This window comes from Pollachius pollachius (assembly GCF_949987615.1).
Source record: "Pollachius pollachius genome assembly, chromosome: 4".
In the NCBI taxonomy this organism is placed as follows: Eukaryota; Metazoa; Chordata; class Actinopteri; order Gadiformes; family Gadidae; genus Pollachius; species Pollachius pollachius.
This window is the reverse complement of record NC_136937.1, coordinates 5,857,964-5,871,239: the sequence shown is the minus strand read 5'-3', so window position 1 is coordinate 5,871,239 and position 13,276 is coordinate 5,857,964. Positions and strand designations below refer to the sequence as shown.

Sequence of the window (13,276 nt, the reverse complement as noted above, 5' to 3'; positions counted from 1 at the left end):
AGATGTTGCAGACATCTAGTTTTAGATTTGAAGTGTGGAGATCTGTGGACCCCTCTCCTGTCTAGCAGTTCACCCTCCCATCTCCAGTCCCCTCTTGCTCAGCTGGAAACAAACGCCGCCTCCAGCAAAACATTCTTCCAACTCCCGCTGTGCTAAGCCGCCCCCCCCCCCCAACCCACGTGGACTGGGCCCAGGACTTCAGGTTGACCTCCAGACCATGACCAGGGTGGGGAGACAATAGGTGGACTCTGTGAACCCATGAATCCCCACCCCCCACCCCCCTGCGGTGTGTCTGAGGACAAGAGATCTCCTTCTGGAAATGAAACCTGATATTGTGGAGAAAATAGAACACAGATTTCTGTTTTTTTCCATTTCGTTCAAGCGCAGTTTAAAGGCTAGTTTGTATGTCAGACTTCCAAGGGCTGTTCTTGTCTGTTCTGGGGAGTTTTCTTGGACTTGCGACCTTGATATTTGACTTAACAAAGACTATATACAATCCACTTTTTTTAAAAAAAACGACTAACAATAAGTACATTTGCCAGTGGAAAGAGAAACAACAATAGATCGCTGCAGGTACAGTAAGGATGTTTTAACAATTGCTAGGTTCCCCTTATACAACAAAGATAGCTAGGATAAGATGCTAGACCATACTAAGCACTTTTTTTCTAGTTTTAATAGTACTGAACCAAACTATTTCTCTCTGTAAGACAGTGTGGCTGAAAGCTGAATCCTAGCTAAAGCTCTACTCTCTGCTTCTCCTCTGAGTTCAGCTGTCCAAATCCATCAATGTTTTTGTAGAAACCGCCCAGAGGGGCTGCTGTGATTCAGACTAACAAAGTAGGGCAGCATGGAAAGCTGGTTCTGCGTAGCCAGAGCTCAGAGAGCTGGCCCTGCCTGCGACACAGCTGTTTCCATCACCCCTCTGCTAGCCAACGTTCCAGACAAGCCCCCAGAATAGACATCAGAATCAGGGCCGTTATCGGGACCTGCTGGTATGCAGTCACAAGGGGCCGTCCATTATGTAACGCCCGGTCTGATGAAGGGGGTCACCTTGATGCTCTGCCTCACCAAACACGTTACATAACGCCTGCTGGCTCAGAGCACTTCAGCAATCATTAGTTCATGACACGGTCTTGTTCCAGAATCTGGGATTTGCAAGTCAGCTGTTTGTGTTAGGGACTTATTAATTATTGGGGAAGTTTTATTATTATTATTAGGTGGGAATTCTTGGACATCTTGAAAATTTTAAGTTCCATGTACAGATCTTGGCACTAGGTTGAGATAATGTGCTACTGATGTGCCATAGGAGGTTGCATTAGCTACACACCTGCAGCAACGACGTCTATTACAACTCGTTTTTTATTAATGGCAGCCAATTATACTTTAATGATTCGACAATAATTTATCTTCATCAAAACCTCTTTCTTTGCTGCAGCTAATTAAGTTGTGCACCACTTCTCGTTCAAATCATAATACCAATCCATAATCAATATTTCAGTGTGAAGGCTAAAACGTGGAGTCGAGTTTGAGGAAATGTCCATGAATTAAATATGCGGTTCTAGAAAGGAAAATAAGGACAGTTCACTGGTTTCAGGTTTCAGGTTTGGCAAAAGCTTTTAGGAACACGTACCAGTTCATGCGTTTCTAGCCAAAATAAATTACATTACAAAACCTAGTCTCTTTTCAAATTCTGACATGCTGAATATGGCCACATAGAGGTTGCACATAAACTACATTTTCACTCCATTACCGATCTCCTGAACTACACCCATTTCGCAGGCACCAGCACATGGAAAAACGTATTTTGATCAGCTGCTGAGTGGATGGAAATGACAATGATAGGTCGGTAACGCATCGCAACGGATGTATGCCTACTATGTTGAGGCTGCGGGCCCGAGAGCCCTGCAATGGGGACCGTAAGGAGGAGACACTGGAGCACCTGGTCGACCTACAGAGAGATGCGTTCGGTCCCAACAGCTCAGCAGTGCACATGCGCGGGAGTGCAGTCCTCACCCCAGGAACACGTGGCTTCTGACAACAAAACCGGTAACACGAATATAGTAAAAGGGAGAAAAGGCATACCCTGTTTGTGGGGCTTTTCTGTTTTATAACCTTAAAGTTGTCACAGTGGGGGCCTCTGGTGGCTGGAGTTGAGGCTGCAGTTGGTTTTATAATCCCCTCGCTGTGAGGGGGGGGCAAGAGTGGACTGAAATGGATTACCCCACGGCCGAGCACGTTTCGATCATGAACCTTTTAGATTAGATACTTACGACCGTACTATACCACCACCTGTGAGGGATTAGCCGTGACAAGACGTTTGAAAATCTGCCTTTGTGTGTTATGGTGACATCACAAGTGGCGTGTCCACATGTATGATGGATGGGATGGATTAACTGTTGCCACGGTCCAGTGGGTGGGCTGTTAAGACTGATCTACCCAGCATGCATCTCGGTGGCCATTCCCTTCTGTCACTAAAACAGGCAGAATTTCAATCAGCCTACTTTTAGCAGACATTTTTATCCAAATCAACTTCAGTACATTTGTCTGAAGAGAAACAATATATCGCTGTCGGTATAGTAAGGAAGTTCAGAGCCAATGGCCATGCACTAATAATCGCTAGGTTAACCCATTCCCCGTATACAGATAGCTAGGATAAGACGCTACACAATGGCAGGTATGATTTTCAAGTGCCAGGTTGACAACATTCTTGAGTGTGTACATTAAGTGCTAGCTTGTAATGGCTAATCACACCTGGTGATGTAATAGGGGCTGTTTGAGAGTAGGTATCTGCAGTAAAAAAATGTAACATGTACAAACACTGAAGGACCTCGCAAGAAACACTCCAACAACATTTATTTCCCAGGGAATAAATTCTTTTATTTAGAATTCCTCACATAACTAATGACAGGATAAAATCAGACTGTGTTTCTACATCGGAATATTCCAGCCCACCCCCGGCGCTGAAGCCAGGGATGCACCACCCTTCTCCACCTAAAGTCTCCCTGTTAAATATACACGAGTAGCAGCGCGGGGCTGGAGCAACATAAATATAGAGAACACTCTGGGGGGGGGGGGCATCGGGGGGCGCAGTGGAGTCCAATGGGTGGCCGGGGTAGGTGGAGGTTTGGGTGTGGTCTGTGGAGGTCAGGGTGGAGTCGAGGCGTCGGTGGTAGTGTCTCGTTACTCGGTCAGCCCAAGCTTCTTCTTCAGGGACTCGGGCATCTCGGGGGGAGGGGGGCGGGGCAGGCGGAAGTAGACCTTCACCGAGTCGTAGATGAACCACTGCAGGGCGGTCAGGGTACCGATCATGATGATACGGGCGACCAGGCCCTTCCACACTCCTGCACAGCGGGGGGGGGGGGGGGGGGGGGAGAAGGGGTCAGTACAGCCGTAGCTCAACAGGTGAAGAGGAGAGCTCTGATTGGTTAAGATCAGAGCTTGCTATTTTTATGCATTAGGCGGAATGACATAAAAAAAAAACACTGAATTGTAATTTATTCAGTATTAGTTGGCTACTTGATAGCCAATTGATAGTCTAGATAATTAATGTCAAGAATAAGTACTTTGACCGAATTAAAAAATAAGTTTCAACATTTCTGACTAAATATTAGTATGATACAATGTCCGCCCCCCAGCCTAGCTGCAGTGGGAGCTCCCCGCCTGTAGAGGGCAGAGTTGCCAGTGCAGCAGGGTGGCTGAGAGGCAGGTAGACTGATCTCACACGCCAATGACTCAAGCACCTCCGACTGTACAGCAGGAAGCTGCGAGGAGCTCACTGCCAGAGACTGACAGCAGCCCCTCCAGAGGTGGATCTAAGGAGCGTGTTGCTAGTTTGAATCCTTATTTAGCAGATATCCTCAAACCCTTGCCATAAGAAACATGAACAAGATCCCAGCGCCTGACTTGGGACGTTTAGAACTCAAGTACAATAAATGCCATCAATTTGAGATGACAGTCACAATTGAACAACTACTGCCAATACACATTATTCATCAGCTACCATTCTATGGTGGCCAGATTAGACCATATGGTTGGTAAAAAGCAAACAAACCCAGGGTTACGTTAAATTAAAACTAAAGATGCACGGGTCCCATTTAGCCTAAATAAATGCCTTATCAGGACAGACATGTTTGATGCTTCCAACATCGATTAGAGACTTGAATGACACATTTTAAGTCTAAATTATTAAGTTCCTCTTATGGGGATGCGATACAAACATGAAAAGAATAGCTAATCGAAAATGACAGTTCTTGACCAATCAGAACAGAAGGAGGGCGTGGCCTGGTACTGACCTTTGGGCCCCAGCTTCTTCAGCACCTGGACGGCGGTGCTGCCGCTCTCCTTGTTGAGCACGGACACGACGGAATCGGCCGGGTGGGACACGATGGCACAGAACACACCGGCTGGAGGGGAGGGGGAGAGGCGTCAGGTGGGCCGTTAGAACCACACAACCCCAGGAGAACCACCCGTCCCCCGCAGAACCACCCATCCCCCGCAGAACCACCCAACCCCCAGCAGAACCACCCAACCCCAAGCAGAACCACCCAACCCCAAGCAGAACCACCCAACCCCAAGCAGAACCACCCAACCCCCAGCAGAACCTGGCTATTCTTCTTAAACCAGCTCCCTCTGGTTTAATAAGAACATGGCCCTCAGCTCCTCACAAGAATGACTACTCCACGCTAGCATTTAGACCAGTATCCCATCGTACCCGATGCTAGCAGTGTGGGAAATACATTTTAAAACGAGAGCTGGTTGAGAAAAGCATGATGAATACAGGACATGTGTTAAACTGTACATAAATGAACGATAAGACACAGCCATGCCCTCTAGTGGCCTGGCTGACAAATGACAGCATCTGTTGATTGACTCAGAAGGAACAGAACTAACGATTAAACTAGTGATTATTTTTCCTCGAGAAACATTTTAAACAAAGTCTGTATGATAGTATGTCCACCCCCCAGCCTAGCTGCAGTGGAAGCTCCCCGCCTGTAGAGGGCAGAGTTGCCAGTGCAGCAGGGTGGCTGAGAGGCAGGTAGACTGATCTCACACGCCAATGACTCAAGCACCTCCGACTGTACAGCAGGAAGCTGTGAGGAGCTCACTGCCAGAGACTGACAGCAGCCCCTCCAGAGGTGGATCTAAGGAGCGTGTTGCTAGTGTTCATCCTAAAGTTCATTTGGCAGAGATTCTCATTCCATCGACTAAGGAAGGTCGAGATACGACTTATCATGCTGCTCAGGTGAAATACATGCGATAAATCAATCCTAGTTTATCAAACGTCATCAATAATTGCACAATCATATGTTACCCGAGCCCGTAGTGACTCAATCTCAAATATGGTCTCTTCTGGCCATCGCCCAAGATTAACTAGTGTTCATTTATCCAGAGCCATGAAGCAAGTAGAATTTCTGAAGCATCAAGCAGTAAATGTTGTCATGTGTGCTCTATACAGTCCTCAAAACGACGTCATGTGAACTTCATACTGTTATTTGTACTTGATACAGGACTTAAACTAGCGTTGTGTGCACTTGACACTGACGTCATCTGTACTTGATACAGGACTCAAGTGAATCCCGGATCATCAACACAAGCTTCCAAGCATCCCCTCAGCAGAAGGCTTCCCAGAGCAACATGTTTCCATGCTCCCTGTTAGTAACAGGTCTGCGGGCGCCCCTTACCGATGTAGCCGGCCGTGAAGGTGACGATCAGCTGCTCCGACTTGGAGCACTCGCTGCGGGGCTTGGGCACGGCGTACTTGTAGAGCATCTCCACCGTGCGCTCAAAGCAGGCGAACTTCATCATGGTGTAGGGGATCTGCCTCATCCACAGAGGGACCACGCCCTTGTAGAAGCTGAAAGACACAGGGAAGAGTTCATACATCTAGAAGCAACATCAAAGGGACCAGGTCCACATGCAACAACCTACTCTTTTCCTAAATGAAATGTCCCTTTGACAGTTGACATAAACCTAAACGGACTAGCTAATGGTTTTGGTGTCCGCCCCCCAGCCTAGCTGCAGTGGGAGCTCCCCGCCTGTAGAGGGCAGAGTTGCCAGTGCAGCAGGGTGGCTGAGAGGCAGGTAGACTGATCTCACACACCAATGACTCAAGCACCTCCGACTGTACAGCAGGAAGCTGCGAGGAGCTCACTGCCAGTGACTGACAGCAGCCCCTCCAGAGGTGGATCTAAGGAGCGTGTTTCTAGTATTCATTTAGCAGAGATTTTAATCCCCCCCCCCCAACAAAGAAAGTTTGGAGTTACATCTATACATTGATCTGACCAGAAACTTTGAAAATACGACAAGAGCTACACTGAAGGTAACAATGCTAACTTTTACAACATAGCTTCCCTCTGCAAAACGAGCTCCACCTCACTTCACCATCAAAAGTAAAAAAGACCCAAACGTTGTCAGAAGCTTTACCCCCAATCCTCCTGAAGAAGGGACTCGACTTACGCCCAGACGCCCTCCTCGGCATACATCTTGGGGGCACACTCCCTGAGGGTGCTGGCGTAGCCGGGCTTGGTCTGGATGCGGACCTTGCACGCCTCCATGGGGGCCAGGGCGATGTCGGCGAAGAACTCAGCGCTGGCCGAGGCCGCCAGGTACAGGGACGTCCTCCACAGGTAGGTGTTCTCCTGCAGACAGGGATTCATGTGTTCATAACAACATCAGTACAGGGACGTCCTCCACAGGTAGGTGTTCTCCTGCAGGCATGGATTCATGTGTTCATAATGAAGTGTTCTGTTGAACAGAACTCATGTGTTCATAATATCAGTACAGGGACGTCTTCTACAGGTAGGTGTTCTTCTGCGGACATGGATTCATGTGATCATAATGCGAGTTAGGTGTTCTGTTGACATGAATTAATTTGTCCACAACATCAGGTAAAGGTAGGCGTTCTGTGTCAGAAGAATTCAAGTGTTCATAACATCGGATAGGTGTTCGGTTCACAAGAATGCATTGGTTCATAACAAAATATGGCAAAAAACACATCCCTGATAAACCCATGAGACTTCTTGGAATTTAAAAACTCCAACGACCATGCAATCTTGGCGAGATGTTGGATAAAGGTTTAAAGGGCTCATATTCTACTACATAACCCAGAGCCACAGCCTTAACACTCGATATGGATGAGCTATATGGTCCTTATTTTTAGATATCGTAACCGGGATCTGCCTTTAAAGACCGGGCTATTTTAGAAGAGACCCAAGAGGGAAGTAGCCCAAGCCTTACTTTCAGTATATGCATCAGAGATACATCTTTAACCCCAGAACCTCCTGCCATGGACCTCTAGTTATATTGTAACCCTACAGAGCATCCATTACATTTGCATGTTTCACAAAGAAATCAGAATCCAAACGGACTAGCTACTGGTTTTGGTGTCCGCCCCCCAGCCTAGCTGCAGTGGGAGCTCCCCGCATGTAGAGGGCAGAGTTGCCAGTGCAGCAGGGTGGCTGAGAGGCAGGTAGACTGATCTCACACGCCAATGACTCAAGCACCTCCGACTGTACAGCAGGAAGCTGCGAGGAGCTCACTGCCAGTGACTGACAGCAGCTCCTCCAGAGGTGGATCTAAGGAGCGTGTTGTGCCAGTACTAAATAGTACTTAGAATAAGGTAACATCTTATCCTGGCTATCTTTGTTTTATACAGGGAATTAGAACTTAGCAATTGTTAGTGCTTGGCACTTGGTTCTATGAACATCCTCACTGTACCGACAGCGATATACAATTTGTTTTGAATGAAAGAGTCTGCTAAATGCCCTCAATGTAAATTTGATTGTATCAGAGACAAGAAGCTATGACGGCGGTACAAACCCTACACTAAAGATTACAATACTAACCCTTACTACATAGCTTCCCTCTGCTTAAAAGAGCTCTGCAGAGCTTCTGCCTCAGACACATAAAACATAATTCCACCGTCTTTTCCTGAAGCCCGACTTGACTGAGGCCTCACCTCTCCCATCAGGTCGCTGTAGAAGATCTTGAAGACCTCATAGAAGCCAAACTTGCAGAGTCCCTGCATGGAGTAACCGATGAAGGTGGGTGCCCATCCCTTGGCCAGGCCGCGGGCTCCATCCTCCCTGACGGTGACCCTGAAGCCGTTCCCGATGGACTTGTACTTGTCGGGGTCCACCTTTTATTGGGGGGGGGAGGGAAGGAGACGGATGAGGAGCCAAACGACGCTGGACGCTCGCATGCATGTGGAGGCTACCAAATATTAACTCAAAGAGCTAAAAGTTTAATAACTTTTGCGGTTACCAATGGCGATATTTTTAAAATTGTCATTAGTCATTATATAATTGTTAGCATTCACCATGTCCTGCTTTTAGGAAGTTTGATGGGAGTTTCCAATTCAAACGGGTTAAAATAAATTCTAGGCTGTAATGTATTGCATCTTGCTAAAACGTCCTAATTTTAATAAAAGCCAGCTTAAAAAGGTAAATACTTTAGGAGTCTAGCAGTCCTACGTTGTAAAGCATAGCTTGACCATCAAGTGTTAACCTGAGGGCCATCCGCTACAAGGTGAAGTAACAACAGAAGGCAGTGTGGCCGACGGCAGCCACTCCTTATTGGCTGAGCAGGCTTACAAACCTGCAGGCGGCACTTGACGAGGTCAAGGGGCACCACGGCCGTGTGGGTGAGCCCACAGCTCAGGATACCCCCAAAGCCACACAGCGCATAGTACTTATTGGAGCCAAATGCGCAGCTCACTTCGTCTGTAGCACAGGGGAGGACACACACATGCACACATGCAGGGTCACATGCGGACCAATCACAGAGCTGGAGCCACATAAGAGGAGGAGTCACGGTGATGACTCGTCCCTTATGAACGGCTCCGACACCAGCATGCCACCATCATTAGGATAAACACCCAGCAATCATTAAACACGTGATTTAATATGAACTTTGTATGGTTGATGATTAGGAAAAATAAAAAAATAAAAAACATACCCACCGCTGCCACAAGACACTTCAATTTTGTTTATGTGCAAATGATTGAGCGAGAACACTTAACGTTTAGTTCAGCCGGACCCTTCGACTCATCAACCCTGAGAAGTTACGAGTTTACCGTAGAAACTATTCAGCAGAATACATCTGACATTCGGTTAATGATCAGTCAGTCAATGCCAGCTGCAGCAGGTTATACATAGACCTATATATTCAGGCAGTGCATTCTGGGAAATGTTTCAGTGTCAAACATAGGAAGGTCAACCGTATGGCTGGATTCCTACAGTGTCCACTTCAACCTTAAGTTATAAAGTCCTCTGTTGGGGGTCGACAAGTGTGGGGTGGGGGTGGCAGAGGGACATGACGGCCGGTGGGGTGAATCAGGAATAACACATTTTCCATGCCGTGTTGATCAACAACAAAGTAAATCAAAGGGATCAGTGGATTATGAAAACACCAACACAACAACAAACGTTCCGATGAGTCGACCTCCGCAATTCGACTCCCATGCAGTGATCAGAGGTCGGTGCGGGGAGAGTGGGAGGGGCGTTCGTCAGGTTTTATTTCACGTAGGCCACCATGCTAAAGACAGACCTGCAATCTGCACTTGACCAGATCGAGGGGCACCACAGCCGTGTGCGTGATGCCACAGCTCACAATGCCACCAAATCCACAAAGGAGCAGGTACTTCTGGGAGCCAAACTCACAACTGTCCCCCTCTGAGGAAACACAGGATAACACTCACTATCCACAAAAACATGGATACCAGTGATTGAGTTCTGGGTTACCACCAACAGATGCCTGCGTAGAGGCAAGAGAAGAGTACATTACTAGACACTAGAAACGACGGAAAATATTAACCCATCAAAAGTCTTGTTTCCTCCTGGCTAATGTTTCATGCAAGGTCTTGCATCACGAACCGACTAAGCTCGCAAGCCAGGCAACACTATTCCACAACCCCCTGCTAGTTGCGACTCGCGTCAGACGTCCACTGCGCTATGTATTGTACACCGAGGAGTGGTGCGGTAAAACACGTCTGACACCGAGGAGAATTAGATCTGACCGTCTTCCAAGGGTTTGGGCGACTCAGAATAAGGAGCGACCCGAACCGGCCCTGCAGGTAACCGCTCCCGATTTGCCCTTCCGTGTCCTACACGGCTGCTGGGCTCCAAAAGGAGGCCGATAAGCCCTGCTGGAGGTCATCCAATCTCCAGAGGAACGACGTCCAGGGGACCTTAGCACACGTACCCCCGCTGTAGACGTCGGGTAGCGCCGGTACTACCGGAGCAGGAGGTTAACCCGCAACCCAAACTCACGGATGACCTCGCTAGCAGGCTAGGCTAAAGAGCAGAGCTAGCTACAGCTGCTAACGCTAACACCGCGCTAGCCTGCGGAGGTTCTGCTTTCCAGTCCTTCAGAGGGACCGACCCGTCACGTTACCTGCGGTGGCGGCGGCGGCCAGGCGACGGGGTGCGGGCCCCGCTGCGGGGGTTTGCTGGAGCTCCTCCGCCCGCTGGAGGCTGAACAGCGGGGCGCTGAACGGGTTGGCCCGGGCCAGCTGCGTGAGGGCGGTGGGGTACATCGTGTCCTGTCGGGCGGCGGTGTACTGAGGGAGTGAAGAGGGAGAGGGTTAACGGACAGCGCCTTGGAGCGTCACGATGGTTGACCCCTGACCCCGATGACATGCTCGTCGACGGTTGACCCCTGACCCCCGGAGTCAATGTCACATGTAGCCTACCCAGACATCAGGCCTCATCGATGCAGGCGTTTTAAACATGCATGCATGCTAACACCAACACTCACTAGAAAAGTGAGTACATTTTTAAATGGAACTCAAGGACGTTAACGTAGTCTACAACTCGCATGCGCAGAGGGCGAGCACTCTTGCTAGCAAAAAGAGCTAAAGACGAGGCTAGCTAACGTGCTAGCTTGACCGTCCCAAGGTGGAAGGTGCTAAAAGCCGTTAAATACGAGGAAATAAACCCCGTAAACACCGCATTTAACAGGTCCGGCCACCCGACGGAAATGCACGTTAAATCTGTCCACGTTACGGTAGACACTGCGGCATTTAGAGAAGAAGCGCGACTCACTGTGTGAAGAACGTAAGATGGCGGCTCCTCTTTGCTGTCACCGGCGGCTCAGAGAGAGAGGCCGCGCGCCCCCGCGCTAAATCAACCTCCTTTGCTGACGTCACTACCCCACCGGGAGGGGGGCGGGGCCTGGCCGACCGCCCCACGTGACCCAGCCTGAAGGATATCTGAACACTGATAGTTTGTGAATGAAGGTTATTTGTGGTGAAGTTGCTTTGCATTATATTAACATTGCCCACGTTAGAGAGAGAAAGAGAGAGAGAGAGAGAGAGAGAGAGAGAGAGAGAGAGAGAGAGAGAGACATAGAGAGAGACAGAGAGAGGGAGAGAGAGAGAGAGAGAGAGATATGCTGAATAAATGAAGCAACGAAGAAGAGACAAATTGATAGTATTGTGCTTGTATTTATTTCGTTGTAAAAGTACATAACAAATATATATTAGTAGGACTAGATTATATACATAATGTAACAAAAGGAAAAACCAGGACAAGTCAACATCTCCCACTCACAGAATTAAAACACAAACCAACATATACCAACCACAAAAATAGCAAATAAAACCTAGCATTAGTAAGGAGGACAGAACTTATTGTAAACCAGTTTCTAATTTAGTTGCACTAAATTGCCACTAGATGGAGACACAGGCTGTGTTACGGTTTGACCATTATCTTCCCCATCGAAACATCATCTATCTGTCAGCATTCGTCCTCATCTCCTGCTGGTCGGGTTCTTGATTCTCCTGCGGGGGACGTCTTGGATGGGGAGACAGTAGATATGCATGGGATACTTCCGGAAGTAGCTGGTTACCCAGGGTCTGTTGGAGACGGGGGAGATACCTTTATAACCAATCAGCTGTTCTGCAGGGGTGTACCAAGACTGGGGTGGGGGGGAAGATGGTGTACCTAGTGACTCGCTGGCTGAGGCTGAGGTGGAGCAGGCTCTGCCACCGCATGCGGTTGTCCGTCTCGCGGAGGAACGCTCGCTCTCTCTGACGCCCTACCTCCAGAAGGTCTGACTGACGGAGGTCAGCCTCGATGAGAGTCAGCTGTTGACATATCATGATGACGATAGATAGATAGATAGATGGATAGATGGATAGATGGATGGATGGATGGATGGATGGATGGGTGGGTGGGAGGGTTGGGGGATGGATGGATGGATGGATGGATGGATGGATGGATGGATGATAGATAGATAGATAGATAGATAGATAGATAGATAGATAGATAGATAGATGGATAGATGGATAGATAGATAGATAGATAGATAGATAGATAGATAGATAGATAGATAGATAGATAGATAGATAGATACTCCATTAATCCCCAAGGGGAAATTCGAGGTCCCAGTTGCTCAAAGACATCACAGATAACATACACATACAACATGAACAGGATTATAAAAAAGAGTTCTACATCAATACTATGGACAATAAAAGATACTAAATAGAAAGTCCACATGAATTTACTAAGGGCTGTATAAGCTTGCAGTGACAGGCCAGGGACTGACCCTGTGATGCAGTATTCATTGTCGTATCACTACTATTACATTCAGGACGCTTTTATCCATTAACGCGACTTACAATAAGTAAATTTGTTGGAAGAAAGAGAAACAACAATATATCGCTGTTGGTGTAGTAAGGATGTTCATAGACAATCACTAAGTCAACCCATTCCCCGTTTTCAACAAAGATAGCTAGGATTAGATGCTGCATGATTGTAATGACTATTTTTAAGTGCCAGGACGTACAAAATACAATAAGTGTGTACATTAAAGTGTAATTCCGGCGAAAATTTTTACCCAGGGTCGTTTTCGGAATGAAGACTCATAAAATAAAGCCTTTTTTCATTGATAATTGAGAATAGAGCTTGGAGTGCCCGGAGCAATATAACAGCCCAAATGGCTTCCATGTTATTGGCTAGGGGCACAGTGAACGCTTCCAAATCAGCATTTCTTAACCACTTATATTGCTCAAAATAGCACCAAACCTCTGCAGTAGCATGACTAGGGTCCCTTCACATAAAACAAAGCATCAAAAACTTAGTTAGCGTACTGGTTTATTAAAAAAGGCTGTTTTCCAAGTCCGTGCCTTACCGGTAGGTCCATGTTTCCAGGAAGTCCACACAAGTCGATAACCAGCTACTGTAAATAATTTAATTGAGGCGCCAACAAATTTAACTTAACAATCTCCCCTCTTGATACTTGGCTCTTTTAATCATTTTGGCGCCTTTTTATG

The 13,276-nt window shown here is 47.6% G+C and overlaps 1 protein-coding gene across 2 annotated transcripts; it reads right to left on the bottom strand.

Annotated features, from left to right (window-relative positions):
• Positions 1–2,864: 2,864 nt before the first annotated feature.
• slc25a3a (solute carrier family 25 member 3a) lies at positions 2,865–11,128 on the bottom strand. 2 transcript variants are annotated; one of them, XM_079735523.1, is made up of 8 exons: positions 11,043–11,128; positions 10,393–10,558; positions 9,547–9,671; positions 7,958–8,137; positions 6,457–6,638; positions 5,682–5,854; positions 4,293–4,403; positions 2,865–3,341 (listed from the first exon to the last, which is right to left on the bottom strand). In XM_079735523.1, exons 2-8 carry the CDS (start codon positions 10,532–10,534, stop codon positions 3,181–3,183), a joined length of 1,074 nt encoding a protein of 357 aa, XP_079591649.1. In that variant the 5' UTR covers positions 10,535–10,558; positions 11,043–11,128; the 3' UTR covers positions 2,865–3,180. The 2 variants fall into 2 exon arrangements, with proteins under 2 accessions (XP_079591649.1, XP_079591648.1); XM_079735522.1 differs by lacking the exon at positions 9,547–9,671 and adding an exon at positions 8,596–8,720.
• Between the last annotated feature and the right edge of the window lie 2,148 nt (positions 11,129–13,276).

What these genes read in the sequence shown, in the direction of transcription:
- slc25a3a (XM_079735523.1), bottom strand. Translation starts at nt 10,534, where the DNA reads ATGTACCCCACCGCCCTCACGCAGCTGGCCCGGGCCAACCCGTTCAGC. An exon ending in GGCCGCCGCCGCCACCGCAG is followed by an intron (nt 9,672 to 10,392) that starts GTAACGTGACGG and finishes GTGTTTCCTCAG; the next exon opens with AGGGGGACAGTTGTGAGTTT. An exon ending in GAAGAAGCTGGGGCCCAAAG is followed by an intron (nt 3,342 to 4,292) that starts GTCAGTACCAGG and finishes CCCGCTGTGCAG; the next exon opens with GAGTGTGGAAGGGCCTGGTC.